Below are 18,333 nucleotides of genomic sequence, written 5' to 3'. Positions count from 1 at the left end.
GAGCATACTAAAGAAAGAGGAGGAGCTGGATTTGGAGAGAACTTCAGGATGTTCATGCTCTAATGTACCATTTCAAACAAAACATTTTGGAAAGAAATAAAAATTATACCTGGCAAGCAAGATCACGTGCATTTTTACCAAGCGTAAAATCCATTAATCTAAGTCCCTTGCTCACAGGAAAACCGCAGTTCAAATCACTGTTTTTACATCCACTTTCAGTTAGTAAGTTGTAGCAACAACCTACACTAACAACTGCCTTCACTTCCTTGCATTCTGCAAATGCCCTTCAGAAACAGTACGCAGTAAGTAAAATTCCATTAACATACAGGTGCTCTGCCAAAAGATCAACATACAAAGTCTTCAATATAAAACTAGCAAGCTAAATGTATCTGTGTGCAATATGTTATCAGAACATCATATGTTAGAAGGCATATCATGGTGATTTGAACCTTTGCACATAGGAATTTGAGAGGTACAAGGGAAAATCCTCTTTCTTATGCCAAACATGTCTAATTTAACTTTAAGGAACTGAGAGGAGATGTAGCTATCAGTTTAGTCTTTGAGAAAGGTTGTACAGCTGTGAGCTCCTTTGAAAATCAGTTACTGGAGAGGGAATTTTTTTTTTTTTTTTTTTTTTTTTGAAGGAAATACTGGAGAGGGATTTAATTTAGGATGATCAAAAGGAAACTTTGTTCAAGGCACAGCAGAACATGAATTTGACTCAGAACTTTAAATAGAACAGAGATGAGTATTATGTTGGGGACTATGTTTATCTAAAGATTCAGCCTTCCAGGAAAAAGTCCTTGGCTTAAGAATTTATCAAAACTTAGCTGCTTGATTTATGGACTTTTGAGGTACTAGAGAGCAAAAAAGGTTTCTTATAGGTTGATTTATGGGGTTTTGAGGTACTACAGAGCAAGAAAGGTTTCTTATAGGTTGTAGCTACCTCATATGACAAGGCTTCACCCTGTTTACCATGTACCTTAGCTCAAAGCTACTTTAGAAACTGCTTCCTTCTGTGACTATTTCTACACAGATCACTGGTAACTTAGTGTTTGATGCTAACCTTGATGCCTGGCTACTACCAATGATCAACAATTTCCTGATATCTTCAAGGTGAAAGATGAAATGAGGGGTGATGCAAGAAAACAGTCCAGTCCTCTGATCCGCATCACATATAACAGGAAATATCCCAAGGGCCAGGATATAATGTTGTCCTCAATTAGTTACAGTCCTTACAGACACGTGAGGAGAGGGCAAATTGATAATATCTATGAAAGTTGGTTATAGAAGAATAGTAAGGAGTAAGAAAGATGTGTAATATTATAAGATAAGGGGATGTAAGCATTGTGATGAGATCATTCGGAAAAGTAGACAATCATCTAATGAAAGGAATGTCACCCCTCGAAGAGTGATAGATTTCAATTGCTTGGGTCAACATATACAATCATCCATCTTAGACCTTCCCCTAAATTCTTTTGTTCATCCTCTTGATTCCTTTATTATATAAGCTACTGATTGAAAATTGCTATGAAATTACCTGATTCTTTACAAGTTATTTCCACACTCTTTCTCCACAATTTGATCATATGTCTTGGGTACCATTCCCCAGAACTTTAACCAAGCTAGCTAGTTGGTCAAGTAGTTTGGTCTAATTCAAAGCGACACGCGGAGTTGCGGATCATGTAGTCAGCCCATCTATCAATTATAACTCAAAGTTTCTGTAAGAAGAGTTTAAAGTGGCTACAAAAAATGATAAATTTTAATAGAATTACACTAACGTTCATATTTTGGTCTTCTATAAAATGAACCCTATATGACCTTTAACTAAATTATTAGTTAGCACTAATAAAACTGTAACTAACAAATTTCAATTTTTAAAATTTGTGACAAAATTAATTGAACAGCAAATTTAAGCAACCCTAATTTTCACCTATATATTTTCTAAAATTATATAATGTACACATCCTTTCTTTTTTGTTCTACTTACTCACTATTCATGAAGTCAAACTTTATAAAAAAAAAATAAAGGCTTTAATTGTCTATTGTGACTTAATTAACAAATAAAAAACTATCATGTGAGATATAGTTAGAATTGTTTCAATTTAGGAAAAACAAATATCAAAATTTTATAATCTACAACTAACATATACCAAGATATAATCGAACAAACATTTGTGTATAGACCGCACAAATTGCAAGTGATTAACAAGAACGCTTTAGTCCCAAAATGATTTGAAGTGGGCTAAAATAAATCGTAATAAAGAACCATTTGAAAAGAAAAAAAAAAGTACAACAAGATAATTGATTGAATAAAAGTTTTTTGTAAAATAAAAAAAAGGTGTGTAAAGTGAGTTACAGAGATAATATACAAATGAAATATAAGAGAATTTAAAACTGTGGTAACAGGAGATACATGTAAGTAAAAAGTTTAGAGTTTGGGAAAACTTTAACAAACGAAATAAGTAAGTTTGCAAAACACAAGTTGAGTAATTAATTAAAAGTAAACATTATAATAAAATAAACAAAAGTATATACACTCTCCTCTTTTTTTAAGTGTTTCACTTTAACCAGCATATAGTTTAAGGCAATTTAATTGACCTAAATAAAATAAGAGGTAAGTGGGGTAGTTGGAGTATCAAAAAATTGTGAAAGAAAGACAATGAAGTTAATAGTTCATCGAAAAATAATAGATGTGAGTGAAGAAATAATAATAAAAAAATAATTAAAAAAAAAAAAACCCAATAGTGGGTTTGGGTGGGGGACAAGGAGAGGAGGGAGATATAATATTAAATTGTAGTTTTTTTAACATAAAAGGAAGTGTAACCCTTAAAAAATAATGTCACATTTGGTAAATTTAACACTTTAAAAAACGGAGGGAGTAAGTATACTGTAAAGCACATTATATACGTTAAAAATCTATAATTATATAAGAGTAAAAATTATAAAAAGTTGATATTGTGAAAGTATTTTACGAGATGAATCTAACAAGACCCCACATGACAATATTTTACTTTAGGTATAAATCATAATTTGTGGTCAAACAAGCATGATGAATAGTGCAAAAGTCTAGTTGTTGCAATATTATTAGAACGGGTGAAGTAAAGTAAATCGTGATACATCCTCAACATGAAATTTCTCCCTCCACTCTACCCAATCCAACATCATATTTTCCTCAATCCCAAAAGCACTCATATCACTCTCGATCACCCTCTTCCAAGTTTTCTTAGGACTTCCCCCTACCCCTCGTAATCCCAACACTTTGTCACTCTTCGAGCCTCTTTACCGGAGCCTCACTTGGTCTCCATTTTATGTCGCCAAACCACCTTAGGAGATTCTCCCACATCTTGTGTTTAGTAGATGTAACCCCTAATTTCTTCCTTAAACCACTTTAGGAGATTCTCTCACATCTTGTATTCGGTAGATGTAAACCCTAATATTCAGTAGATACTAACAATATTACTTAGGAGATAATTAGTTAATGTACAAGTAGATACGAGAATATGAGGTGGGTATAGATAAAGTAGGCGTGAGAGTGATAGATAGTGATTGGGAAGCCTTGAAGAAAGTGATAAAAAGCTGTTGAAAGTGGGGTGGATATAAAAGAAAACGACAATGATGAGGGACAAAATAGCCATCAAATGAAATGTACTGGAATTGAGATGATATTGGACTCTTTGTATACAGCAAAAAATTAAATTACCATTGATGTAACATTTCTGTAAGTAATATGCCCATTTCTTTCCTGTCATTACAAGTTTTTTGTCTAGACCCATTGAAATTCAGATTGCTTAAGTTTTATCATTGCCGCATGCTGCCTAAGGATTGGCTCTGCCCCACGTATGGTGCTTGGATCAGAGCTCCACTTCTTATGTTATTTTTGTGCCCAGCAACATACTAAGAGCAACTCATGGGCAGAAATGTATAATAATGTGGATCCTATTACTTTTGTAAGCCCCTTACTCTTCCTTAGCTCGAGAAACAAGGCGAAAATTAAGCAGCAGAAAGCAGCTTTCCCTTCTTCCACTTTCCCTATGGCAACTCAGAGAAACTTCCACAGCGATGGGGAAGCCCTTTTAAGTAGAGAAAAGCATTATGTGTCTGTTTCCCCATTTTTGCTGATATGCTTAAGGGTAATATTTTAGTCAATCTTCTATGGAAGGGTTAGAATTGATTTAATTTTTCATGCAATGAGATCAAAAATCCAAATGGTTTTCAGAGATCTAAAGCTGCAAAGTATTGAATCTGCATGCATTCTCTCAGACTATTTAACCCTATATTATAATACTTCGTACAATAAATGTCTTAATTAGATAACTAATTTGACATGTAATCACTTTGTGCACATAATGAGGTGACTTTACGACAGCCTTTCCTAGGAAGTGAGCTCACATACACCAGTGATGCAAAATTAAAGAATGCTCGGCTGAATTTTACTGAGTGATTAAATTCCTTTCTAGTAGAGATAAGACAGAGGGGCCAACAATGTTTGAAAGGGATTGTGGTAGCCTATAGACCTAGCTACAAAAATATGGTACTATGTTACAGATTTTTCCAACAAATAATTTAACAGTATAAGAAATATAAAGTAAAACATAGAAACCATCTACCAAAATTCTCTATGCTTATCAATAATCACCAACCTTACCTCTACCTCCTTAAAACATCTCACACACAAAATTATGGTACTGTGGTATAATAAAACAAGAGGATAAAATAAAATGAACACACTCAATATAGAAATCCAAAGATATGATAACGACAGACATACCTCAGCATAGTCACTGATAAATCACCACAAGCATGAAGACCAGCAAGAACCAGTGATGATTCGCAATCAGAATCATCACCACTGGATGGAAGTTCCAGACCTGCAACCTCAAATCTTGCAGGAGAAATTTGGTTGGACCCATTTCCTTTGTGATCTTTATCAAATCCATCTTGCTGACAGCAGTAGTTGCTAAGGTTTCTCAACATAGATGAAGACAAAACATGGCATGTCATTGTGATAGGCATATTTTGGAGCCCCTTGCTAATCTAGCACAGTAAATTGGTATATCAGTTTGCTACAAGAACAAGAAAACAGCAGCTGAAAATTGTTGGTATGAAGGTCCATAAAGGAGCATAAATGTTAGGAAATCGGGTGGTGTTGTGTTTGATTAATCCGGAACAAGTCAATGAAAAATAATAACAAGCAAACAATATAAAGATAAACAAAAAAACACAAGGATTTACGTGGTACGGTCAAATTAGACCTACATCCAGAGGTGGGGGATTTGAGAGTTTCTTCACTATAATGGAGAAAGAATGAGAATACAAGGAGTCTTTATTATTTATGGCTCTCTAAGATGTGATCTAACTTATCACCTAAAGGGCCTTTTATAACATAAGGAAACCCTAATAAATCACTAGAGTACACCCCAAGTATGTCTCAAATAGCCGCCATGTGGAGAAAACTGATTTTGGGGAAACTTTTCATATGACTAATATTCTAAATTTTAAAAAAATTTATAGATCAGCTTGTGTTGCATTGATAGAGACATCAACCCAATGCAAGTGCCTGAAATTTAAATAAGAACCTTAACGTAAAATCTATATTCAAACCAAGCCAAGTTGAAAAAAATTATATCTTAAAATTTCCCCAGATGCCCAAATTTATGGTTGAAAAATTCACGTTATTTCAGACATAATAAATACTGATTGTAAACAGCATCTGCACTAAAACTAAAAAATTTTTATCAACTCCCTATCCCCAACCACGCCACCATGATGACCACTACGTTACCAATCCACCACCACGAAAAAATTAGATCATATATTGAAATGATCAAACATGTCCCAAACTTCAAAATTTTAAGGGCGTATTACCTTTAAAATATGGTCTGCCATTTTCTTATCTCCAGTTCCTGACTTGGTATAGAGTTTCTATTTAACAAACAAAGAGAACTGTAATAAACATTTCAATAAGGGAGTGGTGAGGCATTGGAAATATCACTTCCACATCAGATATAATTTGTACTCTCTTAGTCTTTTTTGAATATACTGACTTTCCTTTGTAAATACTCCCTCCGTATTTTGTTACTTGCTCCACTATCCTTCTGCGGCCGTATTTTATTACTTACACCATTGCCTTTTTTGGAAACTTTTAACAATATTTTACTATTTTCCTCCTCACTAGTGGTCCCCTCATATTAGATTTTAATATTTTTCTTATCTTCTCTCCTCCCCACATATACTCAATTATACTTTTTTAGATTTTTTTTATTCTACAACCAACCCCACTTGCATCATAAAATAATACTTTCTACTATTTCTCCTAAAACTATGTGTCTAGAGAAATGGAGCAAGTAATAAAACATAGAGGGAGCATTACTTTTTAATATACCCACTTATAACTTACTGCATTTTTAAAAAGGACCAACACTTACTCTCACAAAAATTATTTTCATGTCAGTGATTTCACTTTCACCCTTTCCCATTTTCTACATCCTAAGTTGAAACTTCTTTTCTTGGTAGAAAATGAGGGAGTAGAATATTTTATTTATTTGACATGTGTTCCAACGGAAAACATACTTGTGTAAATAGTTTCTCATGTTCACAAAAAGTTTCACCTTCCAAAAGCTTCCCCTCTTCAAGAACTAGACTTCAAACTTTCTAATCACCACAATATTTTTCATGTAGAATTTGTTCCTATATCCTTTCTGAGCTCTTCGTATTAATTTTGTTGATAAAAAATATAAAAGTAATCTACAGGCTAGAATTAACAAAACATCAACAGCTTGTCAAGGATGTTGCTGGAGAATGGGTACTCATAGGTTATATGCTAATGTATTTTAATGGAAGATTGGTATCTATAAACTAGACATGATAGCAAAGGAACATAAGTTCAACCTTTCACATACCCAGAGTTATGTAGCTTAGCTGCATAATGCTTCTTGATTCTCTCTGCACGTATATTTGTAACAGCTCCATGATGAGAAGAGGCGTCAATGGCAACTACGGGTAACTGGTATTGGAAGGCAAGTACCAGACTAAGGTAGCCCTGTAATTGGTTGATTAGCTAGATAAATTAATCTTGAATCCGAAACAAAAGTGTGACAAGATTATCTACCTGACCAGCACCAACATCAATCACTGTATGAGCTCCTATATTTCTCGTGATACAGCTTACAAGAGAAGACAAAACCTCAACCTTCACAACAACAACAAAAAAAAAAAAAAAAAAAAAAGTGTTCATATCGTAAGGTCACTTAGATGAATGGAACATTAAAAAAGATTGGACCAGCCAATGATAATCACTCTGAGCAAATAAAAAGAGACCTGGCTAAATGCAGGCCAAGTTTTAAATTACAGATATTGATCAGTCAAAAGAGACCCAGTAACTACACAAAAACCAGCAACCAATGAACTCCCAGCAAATCCCTGGTAGAGTAGCTACTATAGACAATTCTAGCATGATAAAAATATGCATACAGTTCATAACTTCATATAGGTAAATAACCTAAAACACAATTTTCTGGAAATGAATCCATTTCAGTGTCTTCAGAGGATAATTTCAAAGCATAAACAAGTTCAAAATGCACAACTACAATCAGAGTGTAGAACTGTTTGTCCATAAATTACTGAGAGAAACAGGAAAAGACAAAAAAATAGGTCCCCTGTTTCTAATTGATCTTAGCATTTACTATTTGCACATTATTAAGGAGTGGGTGGGTGAGTGGGTGTAAGAAAAAGGTGGTAAAGTAAGAGAGGTGTAAAAAAGTAAGTGGGTATAGGAAAAAAGGTGGATAGTGAGTAGAAATGTGTAAATATTGTGGCATAAGAGGGGTAAGGTAGTAAAAGTTTGCCGAAAATGGAATAATTTTAAAGTGTGAAGAATTTTTGGAAGTAGAAACCTGCCAAAACACATAGTGCTACAATCATTCAGAACAGAGATGGTATAACTATAAATAATAATAAGTAAAAAAACAAGGCTCATGATCAGATTATAGAATTTAACAATCACAACCATAAAGTTCTAACGTGGTGTACACAAAAACTTGAGAAACATCAATCGACGATAACCACCATAATTACATTCACGACACAGTAAACAACACACATCCATTAAAGCAGTGTATAAGAAGGTTTAAATATATTCAGATCCAACCCTTACAACCAAGCAATCCTGGAATATGTTAAGCTTTTAATATAAATCACACACGATCGAATGTGTTAATCAAACAGTTTTTACGTAGTAATAGACTTGATGTATCTAACATGAGTTGTATATCCAAAAAAAAAAAAAAAAAAAAAAAAAAAAAAAAAAAAAAAAAAAAAAAAAAAAAAAAAAACATAAGAAATTGCGAGTAAAGAAGGTGCATGGCCAAAAGATGAAAAGGGGAATACTTACTTCATGCTTTTTCTTGGGATTCATGCCTTGTGAAAGGACACTATTTAATGATGTCATGCTAATTCCAGGTAATTCCTGCAAGAAACCATTGATAAAACAATGGCATATGTTATACAAGTTAAATGGAGAAAGCTCATCCAGTGCCCACTTTCAAATTTTAAGCATATACATAGCATAATCCTAGCATGCTAGAAAGTAGAAAGTTAATTGAATATAGACTACCCCAAGTAAAAACAATGGTTACTGGGATAGTGTACTTTGATTTAACAATGTGAGTATGTGACAATCAAAGGCAGACAGTTAGTATAACAATATTATACAGAAATTGCAGCCTGATTCTCAATGGGTGGGTGAAATGAGTTTAAAATCTACCCATTTCACATCAGGTCTGTCTTATTGTTCATCTTGCAAGCTAGTATGTCCAGCAGATCTATTATGCAGATGAAACCTATGCTAAGCATGAAACACATAGCATTCAACTAGCAGCCATCTCAGAGATTGAGAAACTAGCTTAGGACTAAGGTAGGGAATTTGTAGATTGAAACAAAAAATATATCAAGCAAACATATAACTGACAGAAGCTCTAGGAAGGCAAGATCCAGATGGCCAGCAAATTCCATGATTACTGATATTTGGTCTGGCATCATACCCCACTCCAATATTTACACTTTGTTTGGATAGAAGGAAATGGAGGGAAAGGAAGGGAAGGGAAATGGAGGAATGGATTATCTTTCATTTGGATAACAAATGAAGAAGTAAAGGTATTGGAGGGGAGAGAAATGAGGGGATTAAATTGTAAGAAATTAATCTCTCCAACAATGGAGAGATTTGGAAGGAACACTCATCTTCTTCCCTACCCTCCCCTTCCCATCCCTTCCCCTACCCTCCCTCCCTTTCTTTATCTTTGATTTTTTATATCCAAACACACTGTTAATTTTTCATGTTATCATTCTTATTAGCCGGTGAAGCTTTATAAAGTTGCAAACTAAATGATGATAAATAAATAATATTTTGGGATAGACAAATAACCACTATGAAGGAAATAATAAATATAAGAAAATAAACTTTGACGTGAATAAAAAAAATGATGATTAAATTATCAACTTACAACCTATGCATTATATAATAACTTAATGCTAAACAACGAATGGCTGAAACTATTTTATCTAAAGAAATAACGTAGCATGTTGTTTGCAAAATACACTCCTTTCATTTTGCATTTTGCCATCACACAACCATTTTTCTCTCCTAGAACATCTCTTTTCCATTCACATTATTTATCTATTCTCTAAAAAATATGTGATATGGTTAATTTTAGCCATATATTCCCACAATTCTCCACCTCGTTCATAATTTGAAAAACAATTCAAATTTTGGACGAACAAATTGCGGTTTCCTTATCCGGTTGCATCATTTTAACAATGATTGACTATGTACCCTCGACCGGGATCAAACCAATCGTTGTTAAATTTATTTCTCCATGTATTACCTAACATGAGATAATATTAAGCAATTCCAAACAATGTTGGGACTTGCTTCGTGGCACAACTTTCATTAACATGTCTAAAGGGTTCTCATTTGTATGCACTTTCACAAGAGAAATACTTCCTTTCTCTATGACATCTAGTACAAAATGATACCTTACATATGTATGTTTGGTACGAGCATGATGAACCTGTTTCTTTGGCTGTCACAATTTAGATTCACACTATCCTACTTTAACCCCAAAAGTCCCCACAACCACAATGCTTCCTTAACTATTTCTGCCATAGCCATATACTCGGCTTCTATCGTTGATAGAGCCATTGTAGCCTGTAACATTGATCGCCAACTAACTGGAGCCATGTATTTTAAACACATAACCAGTAGTATATCGTCTTCTATCTAAATCTGCAGCATAATCCGAGTTAACAAAGCCACTTATTCGACATGTATCTCCACCAAAGCATAAACCTGTGTCAATAGTACCTTTCAAGTACCGTAATATCCATTTCACTGCTTCCCCCTTCCCCAGGGTTCGCCATGAACCTACTAACAACACTGACTGCTTGTGAAATGTCTGGACGTGTACACACCATGGCGTACATTAAGCTACCAATTGCACTAGTCTAAGGTACATTATCCATGTATGCCTTATCGTTTACCAGAAAGTCTAAAATGTGGAGCCATTGGTGTCACCACTGATTTAGCACTTTTCATCCCAAACCTTTCTATAATCTGAAGAACAATTTCCAACTTGATCTCTCTCTTCTAAGCTTCATACCCAGTATTTTATTTGCAGTGCCCAAGTCTTTAGTCTCGAACTCTTCACCGAGTTGAGTTTTTAACCTATCCATCTCCACCTTGCTTTTTAAGCAATAAGCATGACGTCTAAATACAATAAGAGATAAAAATAATCACCTCCACGAAGTTTGCGAATGTAGACTCAACAATTGTAACTAATTCCGAAAAATCCTTGTTTTAACATAAAAGAATCAAATCGCTTGTACCACTGTTGAGGAGATTGCTTTAATCCATAAAGTGATTTCCTCGAGCGACATACCAGATTCTCTTTACCCTCAACCTTAAATCTCTTGATTAATACATATAAATATCCTCATCCAAGTCACCGTGTAAGAAGGTTGTCTTCACATCGAGTTGTTCCGGCTCAAAATCTCCATGAGCTACAAGACTCAATAGCACCCGAATAGAAGTATACTGTACCACTGGAGAAAATATCTCATTGTAATCAACACCTTCTTTATGTGCAAATCCCTTGGCCACTAACCTAGTCTTATACCTTATTTTATCTAACTGGGAAGGATCCTCTTTTCTTTTATACACCCACTTACAGCCTATAGCAGTCTTTCCACGGGCAATGGGACTACCTCCCGTGTCTTGTTTTTATGAAGAGATTGCATCTCTTCTTCCATAGCAACCAACCAACTCTCACTATCCTTATCTTTAATAGCTTGTTTGAAGGTGACCGACTCATCATCCTCCACTGAGAGTGCATAATCTACCAAGTTTACCTGTCGTAATGCTTCAGAGCTTTGTCTGATCCAAACTTCTAAACTAATTTATAATTCCTCTTTGCCAAGTGGATGCCAAAGAATCCTGCTGCTGCTGTTGAAGTACATGTGTATTTTCCTGCTGAATCTCCTCATGATCCAGATCACCCTCCTCCTCTTCTTAAGAAACACCAAGATGCTCCACCTGAACATGACTAGAATCTTGTTGGTTTCTAGATTCTATTTCCACCACTTGAGTATTTGTAGTCATTCTAACATCACCATCATTAGGCACCATAGCTTTCGATAAAGCTACCATAGATCTTTCATCAAAGGTCACATCCCTGCTAATTACAAATTTAGAATCTTCTACACTCTAAAGACGATATCCTTAAACCCCTTTTAGATACCCCAAAAAGATTGCTTTCTTGGCTCTTTTATCAAGCTTATTATCCTTAACATGATAATAAGCCGCGACCCTCTAAGATTTCTAGTAGGAGTTAAGACTATCGCTTTACCTTCGCATCTACGGCATTTTCTCACTCACAAGTCGTAGCTTCGCTACTCGGTTGTGCTCCCCCCGTGGGTGGGGGTCGCGTCCTTCGAAAATCCGAATTCGAGGTTGGGGCGAATTCGGTTTTCTCAGGGCCGTTCGAGGGTGTAAGTCTCGCGTAATCTGCATATTCCCCTGACCATACCTTATAAGGTGTGTCACCATCTAAATAAGAATGTGGGGATTGATTTACTATATAACAAGATGTAGCAATCGACTCCGCCCACCATTCTTTGCCTAATTCAGAATTAAAGCGCATACACCTTGCCTTCTCAAGTAGTGTACGATTCGGTCTTTCCACGACTCCATTCTGTTGTGGTGTGTCTCTGACCGTCCAGTGTCTCACAATGCCTTCTTGATCACAAAACTCCTAGAAAGCTCCTTCTGTGTATTTGGTACCATTATCAAACCGTACAGTTTATAGCTTTTGACCTGTGTTCTCAACCATTGCTCTCCACCGCTTGAAAACGTCGAATACCTCATCCTTATGCTTAAAAAATAAATCCAAGCATATCTAGAATGATCATCAACAAATGTAACAAAATACCTAGAACCACCTTTGGAAGCAACTTTAGCCGGACCCCAAACATCCGTATGCACATAGACTAACAATCCTCTGATCTTATGCTTGCTTGTAGAGAACTTCACCCTGTGTGATTTTCCATACACACAATGCTCACAAAAATACATTTAACGCTTTTTCATGTTCTTTAACAAACCTTGTCCACTAAGCAATGATAGACCCTTTTCCGACATATGCCCAAGGCGCATGTGCCATATCCTCGTGCATTCTATTTGGTCTTTACTTCCACCAATTCTAACTGCTAAATTACCACAGTTGTCCCCAAAAGAGGATAAAGATTACCGTGAAATTCTAACTGCCATTTCTATCTCTTTCTAGCTTGTGTTCTTACTATTTCTATCCAATGAATGAAAGGATCAAATCCCTGCTGTTAATTATAATTGTCTAGCCAATGTCCACTCAGGAAGTATTAAGCCTTAATAACAGGTCATGATCCTGCTACAATATAAACTCTGAGTTTATTTATGTAAAAAGGTCTAGAATGGGTAGGAAACAATTCACAGGCAAATTGAAAAAAATCCTAGTCATCTAACAATACTATGTATAAGATCAATCAATGATTTGCTGTTATCAAACCTACATCTTACAGCTGATTTTTTTTGTTTTCAATTAAAATTACTGGTTTAATTACCAAAAGGCTTTGGATAAATAGAGAGTTAAACATACACACAAAAAAAAAAAAAAAAAAAAAAAAAAAAAAAAAAAAAAATCAATATAATGCCCATAAATACATACTATCAGCTCATACATGAACTGCAGCAGAACAGCACAGTAGACTGCAATTGGTAAACCAATCTGACCAAAAAAATGATTTCAGTGATAACATCAGTATTTTAACCTCCACCCATTTCCTCAAAAGGTTTGAGAAGTAAGAGCTTTTCAATTGCAAGAGACCATCCAGAGAAACCCGCAGCACAGATAAACACAATTCCGCATTGTATGATAACCCATAAAACACAGCAAAATTTGCACAAAGCAAAGATCCAGTTGGTTTCAAAACTGACTAACAAACCAGCTTAAATAGCACACTAAAAGACACAGAAAATAGTGGCTAAGAATCCAACAAATCCTTTAGACTTGCCCAAAAATAAACCCGGCCAAACAAAAGCAGCCACAGAAAATAGTTTTAAGATTCCTGTAAGCAAAACATTTCTCAACTGTTGAGCAGTTCACAGGATTCACCGTGAGCATATTTCATACTCTTTCTCTATGACCAAATACTATAGACTACTTCAGCAAAAATAATACAGAAAAAACTGTGATTGATTTTTTGTTAACTGCAATATGAGCTTCACCTTCTATGTCAAAAACAGGTCTATTGCAATTCAGCAACCTCAGCAGGGCTGAAGCTGCACTATAATCACAGTATAACGAATGCTGAAGTATGTCACTTTTAGCATTGCAAAGACCGTAAAGCATATCACAGGGTACATTCCATGCATTTGGCAAATGCTAGCATTCTATAATAAAGCATCAACCAAGTAATAGAAAGACAGTTGGAAGTTGCCACATTGTTGCAAGCCCTGCAACTAATTCCCTTCACAACCCCAATTGCTGGTGACAGCCACTCAACAACTTGTACAACCGTTATATAGAAAAAATACAAGCTTTGAGGGTTGAGCATCATTCTCCAAATTGATCAATTTATTTCCTAAATTCCTACAGATTAAATTTTTCCCAACCATCCAGAAAAGTGTGTCCAAAGAAGTGAAGGCCCACAAACTCTTTTTAATATAATAACAGCGTATCCTCCTTGATAGTCTGAACTCACAAAAGCTTTGAACTCACAAAATTATTCCAAACATGCATTTTTTTGACACACAACTCATCAGTAACCTTACGCAAGAACATTATGTCCCAAGACATCAACGCACTTTTAGTGTTTATAACATTGATCCACGAGAAGATCCAACAATATCTCATTATTTTTCAAAATCATTTTGGCATAATCAACATCTTGAAACTAGATTGTCTACGGATCGAGAAGAATAATTTTAACAGGTCGTAGCCTGCTTGCATAAGACAAGGTCTAGAAATCTTGGATCCATCCAAAATTCTATCCACTAATGGCTTAAATTGGCTAATAGAACTCCTAGATAACAGTGGTGTTGGACAATACCTCCGTCAAAATCTAACAAAACGCAATTTCAAAACCTCATACAAATTGTCTTCCAAGAACAATACAGCTTTTCTATATATACACATTCATACCATCATTAGTAGAAAATAACGAAAATAGTAGTTGATGATTAATCGTAAAAAAAAAAAAAAGGATTTAAGAGCTTTATACCTTTTCAAGCTTTGCTGGTTCTCGTGGAAATGCAAGCAATTTGGCAGTGAGTACATATTCCTTGAGCAAAGCAGGCCAATGGTCCTACAATGTTTCATGAATTTATGTTAAATTCACACCTCAAGTTTTCTCATGGAAACCAATATCAATATAGTATTGGTCACCCTTTTCTCATTAACCACACTAATATCACATATGATATTATTCTCATAATATCTTTTCAATATACTTTTATAGTTTTTATATTCTCATAATTTGAAAAAGATATCTAGTATATAATTACACAGTCAATTATACAACACTTCACAACGATCATCCAAATCCCCAATACTCAAATTCTATGCATTTCATTTTTTTTTTTTTTTACCAAACAAAAAAACAATAACTACCTATCCCACTATTTTTCCTTTTTTATATTTTGTAATTCATTTCAAGAGACTAGCAACTACCAACCTTTCACTTTAAATCATGTTTTCTTTCGGGAATAATCTGTCCCGTGCATTCACGGGTACGGGTATGCTCTAGTTCAAATAAATTAAAAACACTATGCATTAAATCCTATGAACTAGAAACAAATATACAATAGATGCCACTGATTGACAGTTACCTCAAACACACAAAAGCCTATTCATCAAATAACAAATGCTGTGTGAAATATTAATATATTTTACTATTCTATTGATGATTAGTGCTGGAATTACAATCATTAGTATTAGAATTAAACCTGCACAATTCCAGAAGGAATCTGAAGAAGATGTTCAACAGGTTCATGCTTCAAGCAATCAATCCAATCTTCATCAACTGCTTCCCACAATCGATCCTGGAATAAAGGAGAAAAAGCGTCAATAAAACCAAGATGACAGTGAAAATTGAAATGCAGAATTCAGAGAAGTTGGAACAACCTTGAGGAAATTGACGACATTAGCTTGGAAGAAAAATTTGTAAGGTTTTAGGAATTTAACAATGGCGTTAATCCACTCAAGGGTTTCAGCAGCAGTGTTACACGAGTAGTTGCTTTTGAATTCCATTATTCAGTAGACTCAAATTTTGGAGTATGAGTAATTAGCCGGAAGAGTAGTACTCATATACTCCGTACGATAATATGATTAATATCCTCATTTTAAAAAAAATAAAAAAAATAAAAAAAATAAAAAATAAAAAAAAAAAAAAAGTGTAAGAAAATTCTTAGGAACATTGTGAAAGACAAATATACCCCTAAAATTATTTACCCTATTTGATATTTGGTCATTTTGACAGTTTGACCTTCCCTTTCTTTCTCCTTTGTGTGTTCTTCTCCTCTCAGGTCTCTGTTCATAAATACCCGGCCCTTCCATTGCACATCGTCTCATTTTTCATCATGTTCTTTGGTCTCCTTCTCTGTAGTTGATCATTAGGTATATGATATAACTGATCGTTAGGTATAGATTATCCAAACCAAGATTAAAGTTGATTTGTATTCTTGTTGTTAACTACCCAAGCTTCAAGCTTGTTCTTTGTTGGTGATGGTGGTAGGTAATTTACTATTCTTATCTTGGGGTGTGCAAACATCCTGCCTCAAAACAGTGACACTCTTGACATTGCTTGCATTGCGCAGCTGCGATGAACCTGTGCTTGGAGGATGTGTGCCCTCATCGAGCCCACAACGAGATCGAATCGGGGCTTTTGAGGGGCCGAATGGTGGTTGCTTGATGTCACTACTATGGTGGTTATTGCTGTTGGAGTTTTACGATTCTAGTAATGCAAATCGGAGACTTACCAAGTAAGTGTGCAAGGAGTTGATGATGGAATGGTGTGTCAAGCAAGTTAGTGAGCTGCGCGAGACCGAGCTAGCAATGGAGCTAGCGAGAGAGCTATAGATGGCATGGCAAGTAGACTACGCAAGGTCGAGCTAGCGTTAGAGCTATAGCTCACATGGCATATGAGCTACTGCAAGTCCGAGCTATAGCTCGGATGGTAGCTCGTATGGTCGCTCGATCTGCTTATGGTAGGTGCGAGCTATAGCTCGCGTGCTAGCTCGCTGTGCTTGTTGCTTGCGGTAGGTGCGAGCTATAGCTCGCGTGCTAGCTCACTACGTTTATTGCTTGCGGCAGGGCCGAGCGATAGCTCGCTCATATGAGAGCGAGAGCTCGGCCGCTCGTGGGCTTATCGTGGAGGCCTTGTTTGCTTCATTTATATCCTTTCTTTTGTACACACATATATATATACCCTCCTAAACCCTCAAATTGAGACACACAGTTTCGTTATCTCTGGAACCCTAAACACATAAACACAAACCTACCCTGTGAGATTTGAACAGTTCTTAAGTAATTCCACGCTTCGGGTTCGGGTACACGAATTACGAAGGAGAGTTGCGTTAAACTTGGGGGGCGTGTGTCATCAGGAAACCTGTACCGGTGGTGGCGTATTTCGCTTCTAAGGCAATGGATTATGTTCCATGGCGCAACTATGAGTTTGAGATCTTCGATAAGTATTTTTCCCTTTCATCTTCTCTATGTTTGTCATTGGAATCGACAGGTTTTTTACCAACAATTTAGAAGCGAAATAGTATTTATTTCTTATATAGTCGATTCCTGGATTATTAAATTATAAATCGTATGATTGGGATGAAAATTATGATTCGGATGATCAACATAGTTTTGCGGTAGTTTGGGTTCGTTGGTATGACGGCCAAATTTGACGAAATTCATTTATGGGGACTATCTTCATCAGATTGTGATTTCCGTCTTCGTCAGTTGATTGGATGAATTCTTTGAAGAAAGTTCGAAAAAATTATATTAGATTAATTTATTAACTTCCTTGTATTCGAGATCGAGAGGGGTCTTGTCTGACATGAAATTGAAAAGTATTTAAGAACCTTATTTATGAGACTATTAATTTAGTCGACAAAATATGAATCATGTATCCCGAGGATAGGGATTGAATTATATTAAGGAAGTTAAATCCTTTAATATCAAATTATAATCAAGTGGTTTCATTGTTTAATTCCTAGCTAGTGGATCTTTATGGGTAATTGACAGAATTAATTTTCAAGGATCAAATCCCATTATAATGGTTAGGAGTAGTTGATTTGAGTCAACAGAGATAAATCATAACAAATATAGTGGATTGGGATCAAACGGTTTCGAGAGTATGATGCTCGTGTCGAAGGATGCAACTGCGGAGTAGTGATCACCAAGGCGTCCAGCCTCCGACTTTCTTTCTCAAAACAGCGAGTTTGATGATTTTCAGTGCCAGGTTGTAGCTGGCTCGATGATAACATGTAATTAAAGGTTATCATTCTCATACCAAAGATCAGGGAAGTTTCTTCTCTATTTTTTTTTATGTTAATTTTGTAACTCTACATAATATGTTCATTATATTAGCCCCAAATATGCATAATTTAATTATTATGATGTATTGCAATGCAATGTGGGGGTGAGGTGAGTTAGATCTTGAGACTAACTAGTAAGTTAGTTGTAATCTTGTTGATGAGTGGTATTGAGGAGGAAGGTCTCCGTAAGAGACGTTTATCTGTGGCTATTTGCT

General features: G+C 35.4%; 1 protein-coding gene across 2 annotated transcripts in view; it reads right to left on the bottom strand.

Moving 5' to 3' along the window:
• The window catches only part of LOC145604986 (S-adenosyl-L-methionine-dependent methyltransferases superfamily protein), a 30,801-nt gene extending 14,647 nt beyond the window's left edge, over positions 1-16,154 (bottom strand). For both annotated transcript variants that reach the window (XM_081660984.1, XM_081660985.1), the window contains exons 1-8: positions 15,711-16,154; positions 15,533-15,628; positions 14,809-14,892; positions 8,393-8,467; positions 7,112-7,192; positions 6,903-7,042; positions 4,772-5,032; positions 110-284 (exon numbers count right to left, since the gene is read on the bottom strand). In XM_081660984.1, coding sequence (XP_081517110.1) covers positions 110-284; positions 4,772-5,032; positions 6,903-7,042; positions 7,112-7,192; positions 8,393-8,467; positions 14,809-14,892; positions 15,533-15,628; positions 15,711-15,836 — 1,038 coding nt within the window. In that variant the 5' untranslated portion in view covers positions 15,837-16,154. The remainder of the gene's footprint in view (positions 1-109; positions 285-4,771; positions 5,033-6,902; positions 7,043-7,111; positions 7,193-8,392; positions 8,468-14,808; positions 14,893-15,532; positions 15,629-15,710) is intronic.
• Between the last annotated feature and the right edge of the window lie 2,179 nt (positions 16,155-18,333).

This window comes from Chenopodium album, chromosome 22, assembly GCF_948465745.1.
Source record: "Chenopodium album chromosome 22, dcCheAlbu1.1, whole genome shotgun sequence".
Taxonomy (NCBI): Eukaryota; Viridiplantae; Streptophyta; class Magnoliopsida; order Caryophyllales; family Amaranthaceae; genus Chenopodium; species Chenopodium album.
The sequence above is the reverse complement of the archived record's forward strand: the minus strand, read 5'-3'. Positions and strand labels throughout refer to the sequence as shown.